At 47.3% G+C, this 24,500-nt stretch overlaps 1 protein-coding gene across 1 annotated transcript in view; it reads left to right on the forward strand.

Annotated features, from left to right (window-relative positions):
• LOC119391860 (fatty acid synthase) overlaps nucleotides 1-24,500 on the forward strand; it is a 507,973-nt gene that overhangs the window by 43,321 nt on the left and 440,152 nt on the right. The window contains exons 7-10 of the mRNA XM_049415427.1: nucleotides 1,774-2,157; nucleotides 5,226-5,415; nucleotides 19,709-19,938; nucleotides 22,724-22,927. Coding sequence (XP_049271384.1) covers nucleotides 1,774-2,157; nucleotides 5,226-5,415; nucleotides 19,709-19,938; nucleotides 22,724-22,927 — 1,008 coding nt within the window. The remainder of the gene's footprint in view (nucleotides 1-1,773; nucleotides 2,158-5,225; nucleotides 5,416-19,708; nucleotides 19,939-22,723; nucleotides 22,928-24,500) is intronic.

A 24,500-nucleotide genomic window follows, 5' to 3' on the forward strand; every position in this document is an offset into this window, starting at 1 on the left:
ATGGGACCCCCCTGAACCCCTCCCCCCCCCTGCCCCATGATTTACGCCACTGGTTAAGATTATTATCTTGAATCTTGCAGAGGGTGAATGGAAGACAGTAAGGCCGGATTGATGTTTAGTCCAGCCTTCGTAGTATTAAATTAAATATATATATATATATATGATTCGCACTGTTCACGCTTCCTTCTACAGGTGAAACCGCTTTGTAAGAATGTAACCTTCATGGAGTCAAACGGGAAGATTTCGGAATTTATACGCCGAGACAGAGGCAGATGCGGAAGCGAATTAAAAGGTGAACGATGGTAATTAAAGCTAGTGCGGAAGGCTGTGTCAGTCTGACCTATGTATTGACTACTGCATACTCTGCACTCGAGGTAGACTACAATAGAGCTGTCGTAGTTAAGGTTTGAGTCAACTGAGTATTTGAACTCGGTATGTGGGCTTTCATCAACGTTGGTTGCCTGCATGTCTTTGCGCACCTTGCAGCGAACTTTACTGCATGGCGGACGTCTAGTTATGGGTGTCTTATCGGTTTTCGAACAAGATAATCCTTAATGTTTTTGGTGCGTCTATAAACGACTCGCGGAGGGGAAGGGAAAAGTCTTGATAGTCGTTTACTCTGTTGTAAAATGTTAGTGTCTCTTCACAATTTTGCTTACGTTAGCAGCGTTGCTTCCAAATGTTAGCACCAAGTTTTTCCGTCTCTCTTGTTTTAATTCTTTCTGCTGGTAATGTAGCTGTTGGCGATATAGGTTTGCCCCTTTGCGTATGGCGTCGTTGACTATGGAAGAAGGATAGTGTTGCTTTGCAAGTACGTTGCACAAATTCTCTGCGTTGGCCTCAGAGTCATCGGGGCGGGAGAAAATTTTTGCGATGAAAAAATCCGTAAACAGGGGGTGTGTGCTAGAGCCGACGTCGAGGCACCACAAACGCTTACTAACCACAGAAAAAGGCATACAGCGGCGGAAAAGAAGGTAGACACCAATATTTATCTGCACGTGCCAAGACAAAATGCGATACCTATCAGTCCGGCACGCGTGGTGGTCTACGTGCTAGTCTACGTGAGGCACTCGATATTATCCTGAATACCTACCAACTAACTAAGCTCTCTCTTATTTTGAATGTCATATTATATGTTAATATTACATAATTACGCACGTGACACCACGAAGCTCGCCTTCGTTTCTAACTTCGAGTACAGCAGAAAAGTGGCGTAAATTAAAGCTTGGGCCAAGAAGGCAATAATTTGACTGGCCTTGTCCCTCATGCAGAAATGATTATTCCATCACTCAGGTATGCGCAAACTACCTGCGCAAATTAGATGGTGGGAAAATGGTGGGATTTCGCAGATGGTGGGATTTCAAGATGGTGGGATTCCACAGCGCTGGAAGCGCTGTGGAATCTAACAGAGACCTCGTCGCCAACGACAACATAGCCCGCTTCGGAACGAAATATTTTTCCTCAACATTGTTTCCCTTTACCCTCTCAGGTAGCATTACGTAAGGTGAACCACAGCGGGGCCATGTCCGTTCCACTACTAAAGTATTCGCTAACGGTCCCGGTCCTGACTAGGCAGATGTGTTCACGTTGTCCATCCTGCCCTTCACGCCGACAGCTACAACAGTCTTTCTAGTAGTAGCGCTTACCTTGAACAGGATTTACAAGACCGATATTTTTACCAATCATGATAAACTTTCTATAAATTATAAAATAAGGCTTTTTTTGTAAGATGTGCTTGTAGCTTACCTTTACGATTGTGTTCTTGTCCTTCAGCGCACTACGGAACGCCTCGAGAAGGATGGACCCTACCCGGACTCCGGCTACGCTCTTCTCAACATTGTCGGCCAGCCAAGTGTAATGCAGTTTCCTTACCGAGGCTACATGTTGGTTCCCGTGGACGGCAGCGGCAAAGAAGTAATTAAAGCCATAACGGAAACTACGTCGACGAAGCGGCCACTGTGGTTTATTTTTACTGGAGTTGGCTGTCAATGGAAAGGCATGGCCCAGCAGATGATGCACTTTGACGTCTTTGCACGCTCCATTCAGCGCTCGCATGAACTCCTCAAGCAGTTTGGCGTTGACGTCATAGAGCTCGTAACTTCCAAGAATGTGGATGGAGCCGTAGGTCCCCTGTACGGCTGCATTGCAGCTGTTGAGGTTAGTTCCTCTCTCAATCTGCATACTGCTTTCATTCGCGTAAGAATTCTGATAACAAATGCTCAAATTTCAGAGGCATACACCTAATTTGGCAGCTGAAAGAAATTAGAACTTTTCCAAACTATGAGAAAAAGAAGACCAGGAATGAGCTGAAGCACGCTACCCAAAGAACTGCGACTTGAAACCCGCTTTATAGGGAGATTTCAGGCCTCTCGCAAAAAGCATTAACAGCCAAAACAAAGAATTTTAGGACGGTAAGTTTAACCGTCAGTAGTTAGGCAACGTGCTGTCGACCTTTTGTTAAGACATAATGTTTAGAGAATAGCTTGCAATGTCAAGAAGGCTAAATCACTTACTTTGGAATTGTTTTTTTTTTTCAATGAAAACACATAAGAACGAGATTCCTTTTCGAGAACTTGTTTCAGAGAAAGGCACCTGGCAAGACGCTGTATCTAGTTATTTGCAGAACTCCTTAACTTCGTTGAGTTTTCCAGACCCTTTTCGTATGCGTAATTCTCAGGCGCTAGTTCAGTTCCTCTCAGAGGAGAACCCCGGCAGTTGTAAAGCTTTCAGTATGGATATTGAAGAGCTTTACTACTCCTTGTCGCATGAGGACTTCTTAAAATGTGTTAATGAATGTATTAACGAACAAGTGCACGAGAGGGTTTGCAGCGATAAATGTGGTGTTTCTACCGGGGCTTTTCTAGAAATTCTTTCCATGTATTTAAAGTCGACGCTGGTACGTTGGAACGAAGGTGTTTATGTGCAGAAATCAGGGATTTGTATTGGTTCTAAGGTTGCTCCGGTTCTTATTGATTTATACTTTAGCAAGATTGACAAACTTTTGGAAAGTGTCTTAGGTAATTCTGTCATTAAAGTTTTTCGTTATGTGGACGATTACTTGATTTTTTGTAGTGGTGAGGGCCTTGAAAACGTGGTTACCTCAGTGAGCGAAAAATTTGAACTAAATGGAGGAGGGCTGTACTTTAATAAAGAGTTGCCTCAGAGTAATGAAATACAATTTCTAGACATTTCCTTAACGTTTCAGAAGAACCACGTGTGCTGGCAGTATGCTCCTAGATCTTCAAATCCGCTATTAAATTTTTCGTCGAAGCTCTCGAAGGCTGTAAAAAACGGCATCGCCATGTCTTGCCTTAAGTCAGCCCTCACCAAGGCATGTGAGCACAAAACGAGTGATAGTTTTAACGCTCAGCTTAGGCGTCTTTTAGATCATTATGTCAAGTCCGAGCATGGTTGCAGAAAGCGATAGGAAGAAACGTGTGGTAGGTACACCGTGCATTCATTGTGTATCTCACAGGCTAAAGAAAGTAGGAAGTAGATACGGCGTTAATGCTGTTTTCACGGCTGCCAATAACCTAGGTGAGATATGTGCTGCTGTGCAGAGGAGGAATGAGCGAGTAAAAGACAAGAAGCGAACCCATATTTGTTTCGTAAAGCACACGAACAAATTCACTGATTGCCGTACAAGTGTGGTGTGTAAGGTTCCTTTAAGCTGCGGCCGCTTCTACGTAGGACAGACGGGCTGCTGCCTTAAGCAGAGATTATTAGAACTTGAAAGATCACTAACCAAAGGCTCACCTTCTAATCTATCGTTGCATTGTCGAGATTGTAGGGGCACGCCAAAAGTCAATGATTACGCAGTTTTATACCGACACATGAATGAAGAAACGCGTCTGATGATTGCAGCACGGCATATCGAGAATAGTGGTAGCGCATGCGTGAGCGAACCGTCGACTAACTTGCATAAAGATGAAATGAAATGCCTTAACAGTTATTTTCGCGTAGGCCCCCACGCGTGCCGGATTGATAGGTTCGTCTATTGCATGGGCGTGCGCAGATAAGTTTTCGTGTCTTTCTTTCTTTTCCGCCCTTGTGCATCTATTCAGTTGTTAGTCAGCGTTCGTGGTGTCCTGAATTCTTTCTTGTGTTCGTGGTTGCACGCCCTGTCTTTTTAAAATGAAACCAGAGCCTCCTCTTGCGAGAGGCCTGAAACCTGAGCCGCTCTACCACTAGCTCACCCTCATCCTTTCTCTCAGTAGCGTACGATGTTGGGCTAGTTGGTACACAGCTTAATAAAAAGGTGTAAGACACAAGGTTTAACAAAGGAAGAGAACAAAGGGAGAACAGAAAAAGCGCCTACTTTTATGTTGTAAGTTGGCACTTCTTGGCTTTATACATTGTAGGTATTTTTGTTGAATGAACATAACAGGAAGTCGGCGCTCTTCCCTTTTTTTCTTCGTTTGTTCAACCTTGCGGCATACACCTATTTATACATTTCCCTCCTTCACCGTCGCCAGAGGCTTCCGCGGATAATGCTTGCAACACACAGGCCGCGACAGGGCCACGATGCCGCGCAAATCCAGTGCCAAGACAGTACCATAATAAACGAAGTTCTTATTGAGGTGCAAAAGTGTGTGCTGCCAGATCACCAAAACTGTGTGCTGCCAGATCCCCGTCTGTTAGCCTGTCAGTATTATTCTTGCTGCGAGTAACGCCATGCGGCACGTGATCGCAATGCGTGGCACGCCGCCTTCTATTTGAAAGCAAGCGACGTATCAGTCATGGGGTCAGAGGAGGTGTTGCTGATAATTAAATGAATCAAGTAAGAACATATAAATGAGTCTATTCAAGGTTTAGTCAGGCCTATATATAAACTGTGTCACCAAATTACGCTTTCTAAAATAGGAACACTGATCTTGCTCCTTTGGTGCGAATCATGGTCCTGCTGCAAAGCCCGCAAATCACGTCTATTTTGTGCAGACATCCTACAATAATATACTACTGCCTTGTAGGCAATGCCTAGACTTTGCCAATGTTGTGGGATGATGTTTTTTCTTGAATGCAACGAAACGTTCGCAGCTTGAAAATTTCCTGCATTGCCGATTCATCTGTCTACCACAAAAAAGGCAATATCTTAATATTCACTCTGCCAGAGACAGCGAGTGGCAATGAAGCCTTTTGGCTTCACTTAAAGAAACCACTAGTCGTTGAAGTGGCTGATAGAACCCACTAGTCGTTGATATATCGTATTCTCATTTCAATAACAGGTTGCACTTGTGGATGTACTCCTTGCTTTGGGCATTAGGCCAGATGGCATGGTTGGTCACTCTCTGGGAGAGATCGGCTGCGCCTATGCCGACGGATGCCTCACAGCCGAACAGACCGTGCTGTCCGCCTACATGCGCGGACGATGCGTAGACACGGGTGACCTGCCTCGAGGAGCGATGGCCGCCGTCGGTAAGCACGTTAACTGTGATTTCCGTACGAACGAGCAACCTAGTTTCTTGATATATAAAGAGCTTTTTTTTTATTCTCGACAACGCCAATGAGATGTCATTTCTTCATACTTGTAAGTCATTTATCTTGTATTTGTCTACACGGTCTTACTAACTCATATGATGATTTAGAATCTTTGCATTCATTGCCCCTGTGCTAACGTTACTGCACTACAAATGGTTTTGTGTACGTCAGGTGTCTCCCATTAACCATATGACGCGAGCAGAAATTCTTGAGGGTGTCAGCAGATGCGGCTCATGTAACGCCGTGGTGGTCTAGTCATTCTGCCATCGCTACTACATTAAGTGAACATTAGTCATACTTGAAAGTATCAACACGTGTTAAAACAGTACCATTATTCCTTAAGGGAGAATACTTCAGTAACATGCGATTCGCTTGTGACACTGCCCTGCTCATAAATTTAGGGGACGAAGTGCAAAGCATGATTACGGCATTTTACAGGCAATACATAGTCGGTTGAAAAGTTACGAACAGGTGAGTCTCCCCAATAAATGGGACGAAGCAGGCAAGCTGAGCAACTTGGTTTTCTACCTCGCGGGTGTGGCAGGCATGTGGTACAACAACCATGCATCTGATTTCCCGACGTGGTCCGCTTTCGAGACCGCCATCGTCGACGTGTTTGGCCGCCCTGCCGTTCGTAAGCTGCAGGCCGAACAGCGTTTGCGAGAACGAGCTCAGCAGGCCGGCGAAACCTTTACCAGCTACATTGAAGACGTTCTCGATTTGTGTAAGAAAGCCAACGCCACCATGTCGGAATCTGACAAGATGAGGCACATTATGAAAGGCATCGACGACGATGCCTTCACGATGCTGCTCGCCAAAGACCCTCGCACAGTGGCGGAGGTCATTAACCTGTGCCAAAGCTACGAGGAGCTGCGCCGGCAGCGCTTGATGATCCGTCGACCGCCATCACGCGATGCTGACCTCGCAGGCTTGTCGGCAATTCCTGACCACTCCACCTTGCTCGCCGAAATCAAGTCGTTCGTGCGTGAGGAAATTGCGCGCCAGGTCTCACTGCTGGCTTTCACTCCACCGCAGCATGTTGACCAGCCGCCAACTACACTTCTGCCTCCTCTCCGCCGAGCGATTCAGCAAGAAATCGCGGAGGTCATTCCCGTATACCACCAGCCGCCTCTAGTGCCTGCACCACTAAGCTACGCGCAAGCTGTAGCCAGGCCGCCCCCAGCGATTCCTGTGGCTGGCCCGCGGAGTTACGCCGAAGCCGTCGTCGGACCACAGGCCTTCGACGCGGCTGTGCCGCCTACATACGTCGACGTCGTCCCCAGGCCCCGACTGCTGCCCACAGTGCACTCATATCAGCAGCCGCCTCGCCCATCCCGTTCTGCGACATGGATGGGACCCGCGAACCGCTGGCGCACTTCCGACAACCGCCCCATTTGCTTTGCGTGCGGTTACGCCGGTCACGTCGCACGCTACTGCAATCGCGTGCAGCCGCCTCGGTTCGCATCAACCCTGACCAGCTCATCAAGCAGCCCTTATTATGACCAAGCGCCGCCTATGTCACCGACGTCCCGCCCCGCACCATCTACCCGCCGTTCACCGTCTCCACGACGTCGCTCACTGTCGCCGATGCGGCCACGTCCGGGCTCACGCGACCAGGAAAACTAGTCGTCGCAGTCCACGAGGCAAGGGCTGCGACGCGATCGAACTGCGAAAGCCCTCAGCGAAGCCCCTCGAACGTGATTGACGTGTTTGTGGACAATGTTCGCGCATCTGCCCTTATCGACACTGGAGCCACCGTATCCGTTATGGACGCCAAGTTTAGCCGACTACTGCGAAAAGTGACGACGCCGCTTTCCGGGCTCTCCCTCCGTACAGCCAGCGCCCAAAGTATTCACCCAACAGCGGTGCGCACAGCTCGCGTCATTATTCAGGATGCTCTGTACGCCGTCGAATTGATCGTAATTCCTGCCTGCTCTCACGACGTCATCCTAGGATGGGATTTTCTCTCCCGCCACGACGCCGTCATTCATTGCGCACCAGCCGAAATAGAGCTCTCACCATTCTCTGAATTGGCGCCGGCAGACAGTCCATCGGCTGCGGGCAAGGTACTTGTCAAAGACGACACCAAGGTGCCTGCAAACTCGTCGACGGTGGTGTCAGTGTACTGCGCCAGTCTCTCCGACACCGTTGCACTTCTCTCGCCATCTGACCGTGTTTGCACGAGGAAAGGCATGCTGGTGCCTTTCGCGACCGTGCAAGTCACTCAGGGCAGTACGTCAATTTTAGGGGCGAAGTTCCTTAAGGCGGCACCCGTTCGTCCCTAGTAGTCATAGTAGTAGTCGTAGTGCATAACCATTCTTACGCTTTGACCTCCAAGGTGGTGCCGGTGGGAGATTTTTCCTGTGCGTTGTTGAACAATAAAAAATTCGCAGCGTGCGCGTTAACTAAAAGCCGAATTCTTCTGTCTCTCATTCCCCATTAGCAGCCATTGGCATGTTCCAGTAGGAAACGTTAGTAGAAGTAGAAGTCTAAGTGTTAGCTAAAAGCCGACTTCTTCTGTCTCTCATTCCCATTAGCAGCCATTGTTTACCTCCAAGGTAGTGCCTGGTGAGATTTCTCCTGTGCGTCATGAAACAATAAAAATTTTGTTCAAAACGTCGTTGATTGATGAAATAAACCAACGAAAGACGCCAGATGTTTTGTAAAAGCAAAACGAAAGAACGCCAGATGTTTCTAAAGCAAAATGAAAAGACTCCAGCTGCTTAACGAAAGACGCCAGATGTTTATTAAAGCAATGGTTTTCTAAACAATGAAAATTCACAGCGTACATGTAAAATTAAAGTGAGCTGCAAGTCGTCATAACTCATCGAACCTTTAGTATAAACGCGCCCGATCTCACGTCGGTGATGATGTACTGGGCAGAATTCACGGAAGATTCACGGTTTACCGATGAACCTCCGCAGCTTCGCCCACTCATCATCATTCACTCCGTGGATATGCTGTGATTTTTTTTTTGTTATCAACCCATCTCCGTACAGTGTTATGTTGGTCCGAGGGGAATGTCTCTGTAGCGTGGAACCCCTCGAAGACGCACAAGTTATGGACGAACCAGATGAAATGCACTGCCACAGTTCCAGTACGCTCGGCGCTGTTTCGACGTCTGGTTCATCACCCGCTGATGTCTTTGGTTCCTCCATTGCTGACGACCTTACACCGGTCCAGCGTTCCCAGCTTCTGCGCCTGCTGGACGAATTTCGCTCTTCTTTCGATGTCGCTGACACTTCTCTCGGCCGCACTTCCGCCGTTACGCATCGCATCGACACTGGCGCCCAGCCGCCACTGCGGCAACGCCCATATCGCGTATCTCCCACAGAACGCCGTGTAATCAACGAGCAAGTCGACGACATGCTTCGACGAATTGTTATTCGACCTTCTAACAGCCCCTGGGCGTCTCCTGTCGTTCTTGTTGCGAAGAAGGACGGTTCTGTGCGGTTCTGTGTGGACTACCGACGACTCAACAAGATCACTCGTAAGGACGTGTATCCACTACCGCGAATAGACGACGCGATTGACAGCCTGCAAGGAGCAGAATTCTTTTCATCTCTCGATTTGCGCTCAGGGTACTGGCAAGTACCCATGGCTGATGACGCTCGACCGAAGACCGTCTTTGTCACGGCCGACGGCTTGTACGAATTCAACGTCATGCCGTTTGGGCTGTGTAATGCGCCCGCCACCTTTGAGCGCATGATGGATACCGTTCTGCGCAACCTGAAATGGCACACCTGCTTGTGCTACCTCGACGACGTCGTTGTTTTCGCTCCGGACTTCTCAACGCATCTTCAACGCCTGCGGCATGTTTTGACGCGTTTGAGCGACGCCGGTCTACAACTGAATCTAAAGTAGTGCCGATTTGCAGCTCGGCAGCTGACAATACTCGGTTACGTCGTGTCCAAGGACGGTATTCTTCCCGATCCAGCGAAGCTTCGGGCCATGACCGAGTTCCCCAAATCTACGTCCGTCAAAGAACTGCGCAGTTTCGTAGGACTGTGTTCCTACTTTCGGCGCTTCATTCGAAACTTCGCGACCGTAATATCGCCGCTGACGAAGCTCTTCGGAAGTAACGGGTCCCTCAATTCATGGTCGTCAGAGTGCGACGACGCTTTCGAGAAGCTCCGTCGTCTGTTGACGTCGCCTCCCATACTACGCCACTACGACCCTACGGCCCCTACAGAGGTACACACAGACGCCACCGGTGTTGGCCTTGGCGCTGTCCTTGCGCAGCGCAAACCAGGGTTCCCTGAATATGTCGTGGCATATGCAAGTCGTACGCTCACCAAAGCCGAGACCAATTACACCGTCACCGAAAAGGAATGCCTGGCGATCATCTGGGCCCTTACGAAGTTCCGACCGTATTTGTATGGTCGCCCATTTGATGTCATCACCGACCACCATGCACTCTGCTGGTTGTCATCATTGAAGGATCCATCAGGCCGCCTCGCCCGCTGGGCACTTCGCCTACAGGACTACGATATCCGCGTGCTGTGCCGCAACGGACGCCAGCATGCTGACGCCGACGCACTCTCGCGCTCCCCCTTGCCTGACGACAATACCCACAGCTCAATGTCTCACCATGCCGTTTGTTCCATCGACGTTCACACTGTCGCTACCGAACAGCGCAAGGATCAATGGATCGCAAGACTTGTGTTTGGGCAAGTTGGTTCATACATGATACGGACATACGAGCGCTATGGGACGGGGACATAGACAAGAGGCACACAGGACAGGCGCTCATAGCATAGCTCATAGGAGAGGCGCTCAGGAGCTGGTGCCCAACGGCACCAGCTCCTCGCCATGGCTCGACGAGCAGCAACTTGCACTAGCTTTCAAGAAATGGAAAGGGCTACCAGTGACGCCGTGAACTGCGTAATGTCAAAGGCTGCCACTGGTTCCACGAGGAAGCCCCCTTTAAGGTACGTAGCCAATGCTCTGGACGAGCTAGGACTTGTAGTACTCCAGGCTGACAAAGAAGGAGGTTTCATTCTGATGCCTCAGGGCATGTTCGAAGAGAAGGCCTTAGCGGCGGTAACGAAGAACTTCAAGTTATGTGATTTTAACGCAAAGTCTCAAAAAAGGAAGGCACTACGGTTGCTGAAGACTCTCAACCTGGAATCGCTTTTGAAAAAGGTTAAATGAGCGCCTGTCCTGTGTGCCTCTTGTCTATGTCCCCGTCCCATAGCGCTCGTATGTCCGTATCAATGGATCGCTTCGCTGCTAGACTTGCTCACTGATCCTTCGGCAACACCATCCACTCGCGCGTTGCGTCGTCAAGCCCACCACTTCGCCATTCGCGACGACCTCCTCCACCGACGCAATTACAACGCCGACGGCCGCCAGTGGCTACTAGTAATACCCCGCAGTCTGCGTTCTGAAATATGCGAATCGTTCCACGCTGAGCCGCAGTGTGCGCACTCTGGGGTATCGAAAACATACCACCGCATTCGCCAACGGTACTTTTGGCGAGGCATGTACCGCTACGTGCAGAAGTTCGTTCGCTCCTGCATCGATTGTCAGCGCCGCAAAACTTCAACGCACCAGTCACCAGCAGGTCTGCAACCTTTACCTTGCCCTGACCGGCCATTTGGGCGCGTTGGCATCGATTTGTATGGGCCACTCCCTCTGACTTCGGCTGGTAACCGCTGGGCCATCGTTGCTGTAGACCACCTTACGCGATACGCCGAAACTGCCGCCCTCCCAGCGGCTACAGCGCGCGATGTAGCCTCCTTTCTGCTCCGCCGGTTCATGCTGCGCCACGGTCCACCCCAGGAGCTTCTCAGCGATCGAGGCCGTGTCTTCCTGTCGGAAGTCGTCGAAGCCATCCTCAAAGAGTGCAACGTTGTTCACCGCAAAACTACTGCTTACCACCCGCAGACGAATGGGCTCACGGAACGCTTTAACCGCACACTCGGCGACATGCTCTGGATGTATAACGCCGCCGATCACACAAATTGGGATTCCATTCTACCTTTCGTCACCTACGCCTACAATACCGCCCCTCAAAGCACCACTGGTTTCTCACCATTTTTCCTATTGTACGGCAGGCACCCGTCGCACACAATCGACACAATCCTTCCATACAAGCCGGATCGATCTGAGTGTGCGCCTATTTCTACCACAGCCAGACTTGCTGAGGAGTGTCGCGAGCTTGCGAAGACCTTTACTACGCAGGACCAAGAGCGGCAGAAAAGCATCCGCGGTGAGACCAACACTTCTGCACCCACGTTCCTACCTGGAGCACTCGTATGGCTCTCGGTCCCCACCACTGCAACTGGCCTGTCTTCGAAACTGCTGCCCAAATACGAACGCCCCTACCGTGTCGTCGAATGCACATCCCCGGTCAACTACCTGATTGAACCCATCGACCCATCTTCCGACATGCGCCGTCGAGGCCGCGACATTGTCAACGTGGAGCGCCTCAAGCCCTACCATGACCCGCTCATAGTGACCAGCTGCTAGGTCGCCAGACGGCTCCCTTTTCGTACCCGGGGTAGTTGTACGGAAGCATTGGAACGTTGTAATGGGTCGTCCTCTTCCCCTCTTCTCGGAGAGCACGCCCCTCGCGCTCTTGCTCGTGAGAGTCTGCGAGTCTGCGCTCTGTCGTTACTGTCGTCGCTGCGCATCGTCGCCGTCGATCCCGCCGTCAATAAACGCCTTTACAATATGCATAAACTTAAACAATATTCACCAGTCTCGCAAGAGAACACTGATATGTGATAGGTAGTGAGACAGTAGAAATGGTAATGGGATACTAATACTGATGGCAGGTAGTCACCGTCGACTCGATCCATGAGACTGAAATGACAAGAAGAATAAGAATGGAGTGGAGATAATTAATGACAGCTTGTCAGATAATGTCACCAAGCTAGCAAATAGATGCTAGAAACACAGGGGCGAAGATACAAAACATGACGTCTGCTCTAGAAAAATGGCTAACAAACTATAAGGCGTGTACACCGATTAACTTCGCTCCTCTCTTTCAAGAGGCTGGTCACCACAGTCACGGCTGGGCAAAGATACTTTGAAATCGTATCGCGATACGATACAAGATACTTAGGCAAGAAGTATGTAAGATACAGGTGCAATATACTGTCGCAATAACTTGTATCGTATACGATACTTTGCAATTGCATCTTAAGATGCTTCGATACATTCGCAAACTTGTTATTATAGATCCATCAATGTAGCAGCGAACGCCTATTCATGAAAATGTCTGCGTGAAAATTTGTTAACCACGATCAGGTTTGATTCCTTTGAGTCTGTTAGTGTATCAACCTGTGCCTTTACTTGTGAAAGTGCATTAGTTTGCTTCCGAAACAACTTAACAGGACAGCTCTTAACAGGACAGAACAGAAATCAACTTACCAGGACAGAACTTAACAGCGGTTCTTCTTTGTCATTTTGCAATTGATGGGATTCGCTGCGCAGCTTGCCGACCAGCTAGCGGCTTGCAATCTAATCACAAGAACTTCAATAAGAAGCCTTCGCACGACCGCGCAAATACCGGTGTTGACTCTTACCTTGTCCATAAAAGACCGTTTGCCAATACCGGATCACTGGACAGGTGTACATTAGCAACAAAGCTGGTTGTTTCTTGTTATTTTTGTTTTGACGCGTTGTGTATACCAGGGATCTCAAATATATGGCCCTCGAACCTTTCACTAGCGGCCCTGCCCGCACACATGACCGTCTTCCTCTCATTTGTTTTTATTTTCTCAAAAGGTACGTACATGAGCTAGACTGATATGACTTGTCTCAAGCATTCTTTTCGTGAGGACATGTGATCACCATGTGTTGAAACATAACCGTGTAATAAAAAACTACATTTCAGAATCCGCGTCGACATATCAGTCATTCTGTAGATCCGTATCGATTTTTCTCGAATCCTGACCCCGAATCCCCTTCAGTAATGACCTCTATATGAGATATGGAAAAAGTTTATTTTCAAATGGAAACGTTAGCTGTCATCTTGTTCAAGCCACTTCCTTACCCCGCACTCCCCTTTTCTTCACTTTAGTGCCCTGTCCCTTGCGGGACTGCATTTCGTAACTGCGGCCTGCTGGCAATAATTAGAGTTACTGTATATGCTACCTTTAGGTAGCAGAGTTGCGCATCCGTCTTCCAACGCCGCTAGCAACCATGCATTGCGGAGAAGCTGCCACTTGGGCCAATTTTTTTTATTTCTCGACGCCGCCGCTGCAGCGAACTGAATTAACACTAGCCATCGGGAGCCAATGTTTATCGCCGGTCTTCGACACGCCAGACAGGTTAATCGCCGTCATGGTAGGCATGTCGCCAGCAAAAACGAAGTGCGACTTCACCGCATAGCTGTGGTTGCTGGCCGGACCTATGCGCAACTCTGCTACCTAAAGGTAACATACACTGTGTCTCTAGCTATAATGGGAGTTTGGGACCCCTGGTGCATACGTAGAGGACGTAAAACTGCAATGAATTTTGTTACTCTACCTTTCTTTTGGCGTAACGGATTTTTTGTTGGTATACTCACTAATGGGCAATCTTTCAGCAATTTTTCTTCAACGAGAAAACAACTGCAACCCAGAAAGGACTCAGATATTGTATAGTTGCACACAGCGTCGTAGAACACCGCCGCTATTCGCGCTCGTGCCACGTATAGCTCCGATGCGAGGGTTATCAGCTGGGCGTGTTGGTATTGCATGATTCGGATTAGGCGCGTAGTGGACACGGACAATTACGTGGTGACTAGTAACAGACAAAAATGTAGGTATTCCTGACACGGGAAAAGGAATATAAGCAAAATGGAGAAGTGGTTCCATATCAAACATTCACATTGAATAAGTATAGAAACACGATACAGACGGCACCTTTAATGGCTATGCCAATTAAGCATGAAGTATCAACTCACTTGCTAAGGTGAGACAATAGAAAATTCAGTGCCAGTGGAATATTACCTGAAACGGCTCGTTGGGACTCTCATGGGGAAATGTTTCAACAGTATATAAATAATGCAGACAGATAAAAGAATAAAGCAGAGGTCTTATTTTGGTATCCCGTTACAAAAGAGAAACTAGAGTGAACGGACCTAAAAAAACAGTACAGAGACCTTTGTAATGTATGCGATGCAAAGGGACAGCTAAGAAAACACTTGTGCTAACAATCAAATTAGGATTTCATAAATTATTTAAATACAGATAGCAGGAAGAAAAAAGTACGGTATGCCAAGATAGGTTCTGTTAGGTAAATGCTTGCTCTATAATATCTAGCATCAGTACCAGTGGTGCTTAAGTGGTTAGAATCTTAGTTGCATATAAGTTAATTCATGTAAGTCAAACTTACATCCACGAGATCCTTCAAACCGCTGATATGTAAAAGCCACAAGATTCAAAGCAACCTCACTCTTGCGCTCATCATACTTCGTTACGAAGCAAGCGCAAGAGAACCTTTAACAAGGACAATATTGCAACATCAGAACTTTCGTGATAGACGCAGCACGCATTGGAGTACGCGGCACAGGACAAGTGGCTCAGAGCTTGTTTCATGGTATTGGCGCAACTAAAAACAATAAAAAATCGAGAAAACAAAAGGTATGTGGGCGGGGCATAGACGTCCGCGCCCTTGTTTCTGTCGAGACTGCGGTATATATATATATATATATATATATATAATATATATATATATATCTGTATGTATATATATATATATATATATATATATATATATATATATATATACATACAGATATATATATATATATATATATATATATATATATATATATATATATACATACAGATATATATATATATATATATATATATATCTATATATATATATATATATATATATATATATATATATATATATATATAGCGCTGGCACTTGATTCGGCTCATCTTCAGACCTCACTCGAAGACCCTGCGGACAGCGTAAAATTACGTCACAGCCCTTAGTTTCATTCAGATGTCTTAGCGGGGCCAGCTTGAGAAGGCGATTTTGTCCAGCGATTATTGTGGCGCACGGTTGTGTTGCGATAGCAGTATCTTGTATCTTAAGATACACGATACGTTATCGAATGTATCGAAAGTACAGATACTTGACTTGCGAAATGTATCGTGATACAGATACAAGATACCAAAATAGTATCTAAGATAGTATCTAAGATACATGTATCTTCGATACTGCCCAGCAGTGACTACAGTTGCCAGCCTACCTCACGTCCATTCTCCCTTCTCAAAAGCGACCGGCCCGGTCGATCTGTTGAGCTGCGCGAGGACAACGCTATGGAGAAACGTGGTTGCGTGAAGAGAAAAAATTGCAGTGGCTTAGCTCGGCTATGCCAGGATATACGTAGCGTTAGTTAAAGGTTCAGCTGATTATTCTTAGCTTTCGAGATTGTCTAGGATTAGCTTGATTGTCATGCTTACTGCTGCTCCAATGACACACACGGTATACGTATTAGTGGCACATGCATATTAGATGTGAAGCATCTTATAGCGGAGTTCAATCCGGTGGTGGTGGTGGTGGTGTGCGGCGTGACCACCCATACTGCGCATGCGCAAACCTTCTCCACATGCCCTCTCCACTCCCCCTCTCCCAACACTTCCCCCTTCCCTTTCCAACCCCCTCTCCACTTTCCCTCTCCACTCCTCCTCTCCCACCCCCTCAACATCACCCCCCCTTCTCTTTCCCCTCCCCATCCCATTTTCTCTTCTCATTTCCCTCTCTGCACTTCCCCTCTCCCCTTTCCCCCTCACCACTCCACCTCTGAAACGCGGGCTCTACATGCCGAAACACTGCTTCGCATCGCCTCATGGTCCCCTTTAGCGGCAGATGGTGTGACTTTTTATTTTTGCTCAACGTCAGGTTGCTTCTCTATTGCCACAAAGACGTCTCGGTGGTCAGTGAAGTAACACGCTGCCGTCTCTACGGCCTCAACACAGTAACCGCTAATTGCCTGGCAACTACTTCGGGATCCCATGACATAAGCTTCTCGGCGCTTCTGCGCCGTCGAGCAGCATTTGCGCACTCCTTCTCCATGGCGTTACCTACCTGCAAACGCCACTCAGAGGCGCTATCAAGCGGCCCCGGCGCAGTGTATAGCTGCAGCGAATAGCTGCACGCGCGTTGGCGCCACTGTGTCTACGATGTCACTCCTCTCGAATGCGGCGCAGACCAGCAGCGGCGAGCCGTGCGCGGCAGTGTCGGAGAGCGCGTGAGATGCCAGCTCCAGTGACCCAGCTGTGTGACATCAGTGATCCTCGCGCATGCGCGGCACGGCTCATGATGCTCCACGCGAAATCAGCTCCGGCTAGGCAAGTGTAGCTAACGCTACACAAATAAGCAAGGTAATGTAGTAGACAATGCGAAGTGTTCCTTATCACTGGCGGGTGTGGTACGGCTTCAGCCGTACTACGTGGACAACCTCGGCACGTGGACGTCGTCTGCTCAAACTCGGATCAGACTTCGGGGTACCACCTCGTACTTTACGTCACTTCGTAAGGGCCAGAATAGCGTCTTAACAACTACTCCGATAACCCGATGTAGTCCCCCCACACGTAGTCCCTTGGCTAGTAGTGGACGTTCCTTCGGCCCAGGCTGTAACGGCGAGCATCGGGATCCTGCTGCGTGCGAATGCGGTTGCGAGCAAGCTGGCGGTCTTCCTCGGCTCTCTGACTGAAGTCGTCAACGCTGTCATTTCTGCTGGTGTCGTGTTATAGTGGGAGCATGGCGTCTAACGGTATTGTGACGCGACGTCTGTAAACGAGCTCGAATGGTGTAAGCTCTGTGGTCTCTTGCACAGCTGTGTTATAAGCAAACTTCACATACGGCAAAATGTCATTCCACGTTTTGTGCTCCACGAAACATGCATGAATAGCAAATCATCCAGTGTTCTGTTTAATCCCTCCGTCAAACCGTTGGTTTGGGGGTGATAGGCAGTGGTCTTCCAATGGTCGGTGTGCGTTAGCTCGGCGACTTGTTGCAATAACTCCGGAGTAAACGCTGCACCGCGATCAGTCTTGAAAACATCAGGTGCACCGTGACGCAACTCAATGTCGTGTTCGAAGAATCTGGCGACTTCGAGAGCAGTTCCCTGGAGACGGCTTTTGTCTCTCAGAGGAAAGTATATATTAGGTGGACCTCTTTGGTACTTACCTGCGGGGCAGAAACCTGGAGGCTCAAGAAAGGGGTTGAACTTAAATTCAGGACGACGCGCAAGCCATGGAAAGTAATATTATAGCTGTAAAGTTTCGTGAGAAGAAGAGAGCAGATAGGGTCAGGGAAGAAACGCTTGTTAATGACATCTTAGTCGAAACCTAAAAGGCGCAATGGGCTTGGACAGGGCATGCCGAGAGAAGCCAAAAGAAGGCAAGCACGACAGTGGGAGCAGGAAATTAGGTGGTGAGATGAGGTTACGAAAATTTGGGGGATAACGTGGCGACAGCAAGAAGAGGACCACATTAAATAAAAAATAAAAGTGGAACGGCCACTGCCCTGCAGTGGTCGTAGTCAGGCTCGTAATTCTTATGATACTGATAATGATTCTGCTATTACCACAGTCCTTCAATACTTTTACTGGTCGTGAAGCTTCACTGTAACTCTATAGAGGAGCTTTGTGCGCTGCAAGCGGCGGCTGCGGTGCGGCGTTGCGTCCAGTCTGTTGGCATCGGGGAAACGGCAATGAAGGTGGCTGCCGGTATCAGGGCAAAATATCTTGGCGAGTCAGCGCGCAGTTTTCACCTTATGTCCTGTATTGTGCCCAGTGTATTGTGCCTGAGGGTCGGGAAGGATGCCGCGTACCTGTTGCGTACCCTGTATTCGATCAGGATACAAGGGAAATGACAAAACGGTGCCGGTGCTCTGGCTGCCTAGAGACAGCGAATGGCGGGAACGACGGCAAAAAAAGAACGAAATGCGTGTATTTTTTATGTTGCACTACATCTGAGAAAATGTATGGGTGGAGGGTCCCTAGTCAGGCGGAGCTAATCTTCCTTTAGTCCCTTCAACCTAGGCAAAAAATATTGTCTGAATAAACTGAAAAATTGAATAATGAATTCCAAACAAGCATTTCGGTGTCCGTACCAGAAGTTGCTTGTTTGTTTGTTTGTTTAGAAAAATGAACGGTAACCACTGAGCGCATTCGAGGGGCCGTGTTCAGAGAGCATGTTCTGTCACTACTTGCTTTCATAAAATTGGTTTTCAAGCTACAAAAGAATTCGTAAGAAAACAGCGAAAATACAGGCAAGGGGATGCGCTTTCCATATTCCAAAACTAAAAAAAAGTATATTTTTAGGAATTCTGCCCTGCCTTGTGCCCTTACGGCGCCAACAGAAAATGTGATAGCCGCACAGCTAGCTGTCGTGTTGTCTGCCCCAATGTAATTAGTAATGGCGGCGCCTTCTAAGATTGTATCTCAGACTTCCACAGTGTGAATCAGTGGGGCGCCATGCATATATGCCGATACGATAATATGCGGGTTTTATCATAGAGAAGGGCAGAATAACAGGGGAAATAACTTAAGTCATTAACTGCTTTCTTCTTTTCAAAAATGCACGAATATATTTGTATGTTTAGCGTATCCCAATAGGTTTAAAAAGCACGATAACTGACTGTGAAGGTTCGCAAGGTACAGCGACATAATGATGAAACGATTAAATATGCATATTAATAAATAAATGCACGTGCCCAATGAAAGCATATTCGACAGCGTGTGGGTAGCTATAAGTTTTAGCTGTTTAAATTGGTGCCTTATTCGAAGCCTGGTCTCGATCAAACAGTGTCTTCAGGTGGAAAACAATATACAGCCTACTAGACAGCTCTAACTTTGGCTTGCTTAAACTTTCCACACTAGTCCGTGTGACAAGCTACCGGACTGTCGGTGTGCATTTGTCTGTTATTATGAATCTGTTATAGCGTTTATTTTTAATAAGAATTACTGTCATCACGAAGAGAGTGCTGTTTCGGTAATTTTCTTACAGAAATGAGGCAACGAAGACAATGCCTATCCTTCACTGCATTTCCGTAAAGCAGCGTTGTGTAAGAAGAATAGCTCGCTCGATGGATATACATAAGAACCTTATAATAAAATACAATAATTACCTAAATTATCACGGCAGTACTTGTGCCATAATGTCTACTTCAACTTCTGCAGAGTAACACTCTACCACATGTTACTGCGCCGCCAAGAAGTGCATGCAGACGAAAAGCCTTTAGCGCATCTTGCCACTCTGTATCGCAGGCCTAACGTGGGAGGAGGCCACAAAACGCTGTCCAGACGGCGTGCAGCCAGCTTGTCACAACGCAGAGGATTCTGTTACGGTGTCCGGAGCAGCTGAAGCAGTAGCCAAGTGGGTTGAAGAGCTAAAAGCTGAAGGCGTGTTCGTTCGAGAGGTGAACAGCGCAGGTGTCGCCTTTCACAGCAAATTCATGGAGACCATCACACCAGCCTTTCTTCAGGCCATGCAAAAGGTGCTGTTTTCGGAGTTCGGGCGCCTGTCGCTACCTTGTACGGATTATCAGATCCTCCCTGCACGTTCTTTGTATTTTTTACTGCACATGGATCAATTCGCGTAAGATGAAAGAGGATAACGCGTCACTTATTGCTCATAGCTGGTACTCCGATACTCCACAAATACCAACCAGTAATCTTCCTTCGTTCTCCACATGTACGAATGCTGCCTATGTCATGGCGCAGCTTACAACTCTGATCTGTACATATGGAAATACGTCTATAGAGTATCTCGGTAATTCGGTCAGATAATCTGGCGGCGTTATTTTCGCTGGGGGTATTTTTTCCACGTTTGTATTTTTTCAGATTCTTCGTATATAGAGATCCCTGTGAAACAACTTTTCATGTGTTTCGAATTAGGCGAAAGCCTCCTGGCCCACAGCCATTCATGTATACCACAGGTTTGAAGAGGATATGCAATACAAGTTAGGCATTTAATTTTTCAAAATAAAACTCACCCTGCTGCCTCTGCGTTTTCATTTCAGTAATTTGAGTAGTACCTTGCCACCTGTTCTCAAGCCGACTTCTTTTTTTCTTTTTTCTGAAACCAGTTTTTATTCTCTAGAGGCAAAAATATTTCCCGTATTTTATATTAGCGTGTCCCAAAATGCCACTGTGCCATTAAAGAAAGGGTACAAGGAGGAGACCATTGTTATTGCGATAACAATTATATGGACAGTCTCGGCTGGAAAATGTCCGTCCACGTCGCCGTCATGCACCGTATATGTATAAGTATGTATATATATATATATATATATATATATATATATATACACATATATATAAACGCCCCAAAGAAAAATAATTCAGAAAAATGCTTCCGAAGCGCGGAATCGAACCAGGGACCTCTTGCTCCGCAGCGAGTGGCGCTATCCACTACGCCACGAAACGCAGACCCTCCACGTAGCTAACGGCGAGCGTTATATACGTACCCTTTACCGCCGGACGGACTCAGAGACGGCAGGCGATAATAAGCGTTTCTTCATTACCAGCGAGATGGCGCTAGCAGCACGACGGGCGCATATAAAAGTCGTCGTCGAGCCCGCTCGCTTCTTATATTTGCGCAGCGAGAACATTGCCCTTCCGTTGTCTGCTCGCGCGGTTTTCTCGTGGTGAGGAGAAGAGGAATGTTTCACGCTTTCACCGTGATGTCCGCGCTCATGTTACCGAGCGTACGAAAGTCACTCGAGCTGAAGGGACGCCGCTAAACGAACAAACAGAAGATGAGCGCGAACTATCAAGTGTCGCAGCTCGACAGTTGAAGCACGCTAGTTTCCTTCGCTGCTTCGGCCGTCTTTGCAACAGGAACGCTGTTCAAACTGAGAGTATCCATTGGCGAGCCTCACTTCGTATAGCATTAATTTCTTGCTATCGCATTCATTGCTTCGCCCTTGCGGCGAAACAGTGCCTTTTTCTGATTTCGACAACACTTCAAAATTTATTACTTCAGCTCCGCCAAGTGCAATCCTTCCTTGTTTTGGCTGATGCACATTTAGCACTGAATGACTGGGCTCGTGAAGATATGCGTGAAAGTTGAAAATAATTTACCGCTCCTCCTTCGGCATTTCATACAAGTACCTAGTAACTGCTATTTCACGAAATTATGTTCCTTGGTGCGCTATCCTGCGCTTCCTTGATATTTACCAGCAACCTTTCCTCGTCCCAGTACTGCTACAGGACAGTTTGCTTGGGCCCATTTGATTAACCAGACAATGTGTTGTAACGAATTCCACAGTGTAATGCCAAGATATGTGAGTGTTAGCAAAACGTGAACTGTTCATGGGGCAGACATGTGCCCGTTGAAATGAAGTCTCGCACCAAGCACAAAGATAGTGACGAGAAGAGTCGTCAGTCGTGCAAATCTGATCTATGGATGGAATGAACGACGCTTTATAATCGTTGATGCTCGTGTACTTTCTAGAATATATACAGCTATTCGGTCGTACATCAAACGTGACTTCAAGCGACGGCATTCGAGAAAGTTACGCGAAATGAAGGTGCCGTACGTGAACTCCATAAAAAGTGTAATTCAGTGAAACCGGTCGTCAGAAAAAAAAGCAAACCAGTACGCTTGTGGTCACCTCATGTAATTATCTCATGGATCGTCTCATCATCTCACTCTATCATCCAGTGGTGGCGTAGCGACAGGGAGTTAAGAGATTTCACCCCCAACCCCCCTCCCCCCCGCCCCCCGTGAAATTTTTACGTTTTTTTAGCATAAACGTACACCAACACTTAGAAATCTGCGCACGAACATACGTAAAGGGGGATTGGAACACCCTTTTACTCAAAGTAAATTTCTTGCTGCGCCCCTTGTATAGGGAAAATTTTCTGACTTACATTATTTGATACCTAACATGAGTTCTTGACCAGACCAAATATCGTCTGACTAAACTTTTAAAACTTGTGGTGCATCAACAGGTTCTTGAAACGTACCTCAGATCCTGCCATTCACTTCTAAATTAGTGGAATTTTTACTTTTATGTATTTGGGGCATATGAAAATGTATTGTGCAATTCAAGCATTTAAATTAAGGCGTAAGTGAATAGACCTCACAAAATTGAGGAATATAAGGCAGCTCGCAATACTAAAATTGTTATTAGCTACTCAGTGCACTGTAAAAAAGAAAAAGTCCGAAGAAAAGTTGTAAAAGCAAAAAAATGTGCCGGACTACCGCTGCCTTCCTCTTCCTAAACACAAGCTTCGTATCTACAGCGGAGTACCTTAGTTCGGGTTCTCTTGCAGATTGTTCCTGAACCCAAGATGCGTAGTAAACGTTGGTTGAGCACATCACTACCACCGCACCGCTGGCGCGAGGCCCTCGCGGAAAAGTTCACACCGGAGTACCACGTGAACAACCTTATATCACCGGTGTTTTTCTTCGAAGCTCTGCAACACGTTCCCAAGGACGCTATCTTGATTGAGGTTGCACCGCACTGCCTTCTACAGGTGAGCGAACATTTATATTGACCTGGGCTCCACGATCAGCTCCGGACACAGTAATGACCTGTGAGCCATGCATTTTATTATAACGCGCATGTTAAGAGATAAAGAAACGCGTGCTTGTATATGATTGCGTAAATGTACCACAGCGAGCAAACGATGCCAAACTTACAGTGCCTTGAGAGCCAGAGCTCAGTGACCTCCTGTAATATTCCCAGCATTTATTTTATGAAAAGCGAAACATCGGTATGCCCATGTTTGCTACTCATTCGCATGTATTGCCGAATTTCATTGCATTGTTCTTCCTAGGCTGATTTATGTTGAATATATATGCGCGTCCACTCTAGTCAGCATCATCCAGATACTGTTCTCGCTATAAATCCTGCTGATTTATATCGTTCAACATTTGTGAAATGTAACGCTAAATTATTCATAATTACCGCACCTGCTGCAAAAATTTTGCCTTAAAAGAAGCAGTATCGCTATAGAATACTTACGCGACTCACTGAATCCGGTACACAACACAGCAGTCAGCGGCGTCGAAGATCGTGGTATTACTCCTCAATGCGATTGTCAATTCAGGGCTATGCCCGTTCCAGAGAAATGTATATTGATTGTTTACACACTGAAGAAGAATTACTGTGCCGTCTCTGAGATTCTTCGTAAGAAGAGGGGGCTTTTGGAACACTGTACCATTATCACGGCGCATCATGCAATATATAATAAGACAGACATGTGTCGGCGTTAGCCCTCTGCCACCTTATGCACTATCGAGCGGCCCGTGCGTTAGTTGATACATCTGGAACCTTGCTCGGTACTTTGAAGCATCGAGTAATGTTCATATGCGCCAGATTGACGAGCCAAGCAAACAGAACTGCTGATTAAGGGCTCGCAGCCTCGACCGACGCGGCTACACCATGTGTATCACGTATTTGTAATTAGTTCCAGCAAATCAGGTGATCAAACTTTTTAAACGAAAGCTTTTATTCTTGCCTATGCGCAATGACGGCTGGGGAAGGAGAGGAAGGTGCAGGCAAATGGGAACGTGTGGTTTTGAATTTGGTCCCTGTAATCCGTGGCGTGAAAAATTGAAATGCGAAAGTACGTCTATCCGTTATTCATGCGTAAGACTGCGCAGCGCTCACAAAAAGGACAAAGGATGGAAAAAGTGCATACGACATGCTCTGACTTCTTCCGTCCTTTGTGGTTTTTCTGAGCGCTGCACAGTTCTAAGCATGAATCCGTACCTACTTGCTCATATTTGCATTGTAAGTCCATCTGTTTACTTCTACACATAGGCTTGTGCAGGGTTCTCCATTACGGAGAGCCCAGTTTCACCATAGCGCGTCCTCTCCCTTCTCCTTTGGTCGTGTCAGAAGGAAAAGAGGCTTTAACCCCAAACATATTTTTTGGGGTTAAAGGTGGGAAGTAAGCACTTCTTCGATTGCAACACCAGGGTTTCCCGGCTGCCATTATTGTAAAAGTCTGCAAGGCCACAGCAGTGGACGTTAAAGACGTTAAACAATTATGGGACAGTTTCGACCGAGTAAATGGATGAGGCAGACAGCTACCACTTTAG

This window comes from Rhipicephalus sanguineus, chromosome 4 (assembly GCF_013339695.2).
Source record: "Rhipicephalus sanguineus isolate Rsan-2018 chromosome 4, BIME_Rsan_1.4, whole genome shotgun sequence".
Taxonomy (NCBI): Eukaryota; Metazoa; Arthropoda; class Arachnida; order Ixodida; family Ixodidae; genus Rhipicephalus; species Rhipicephalus sanguineus.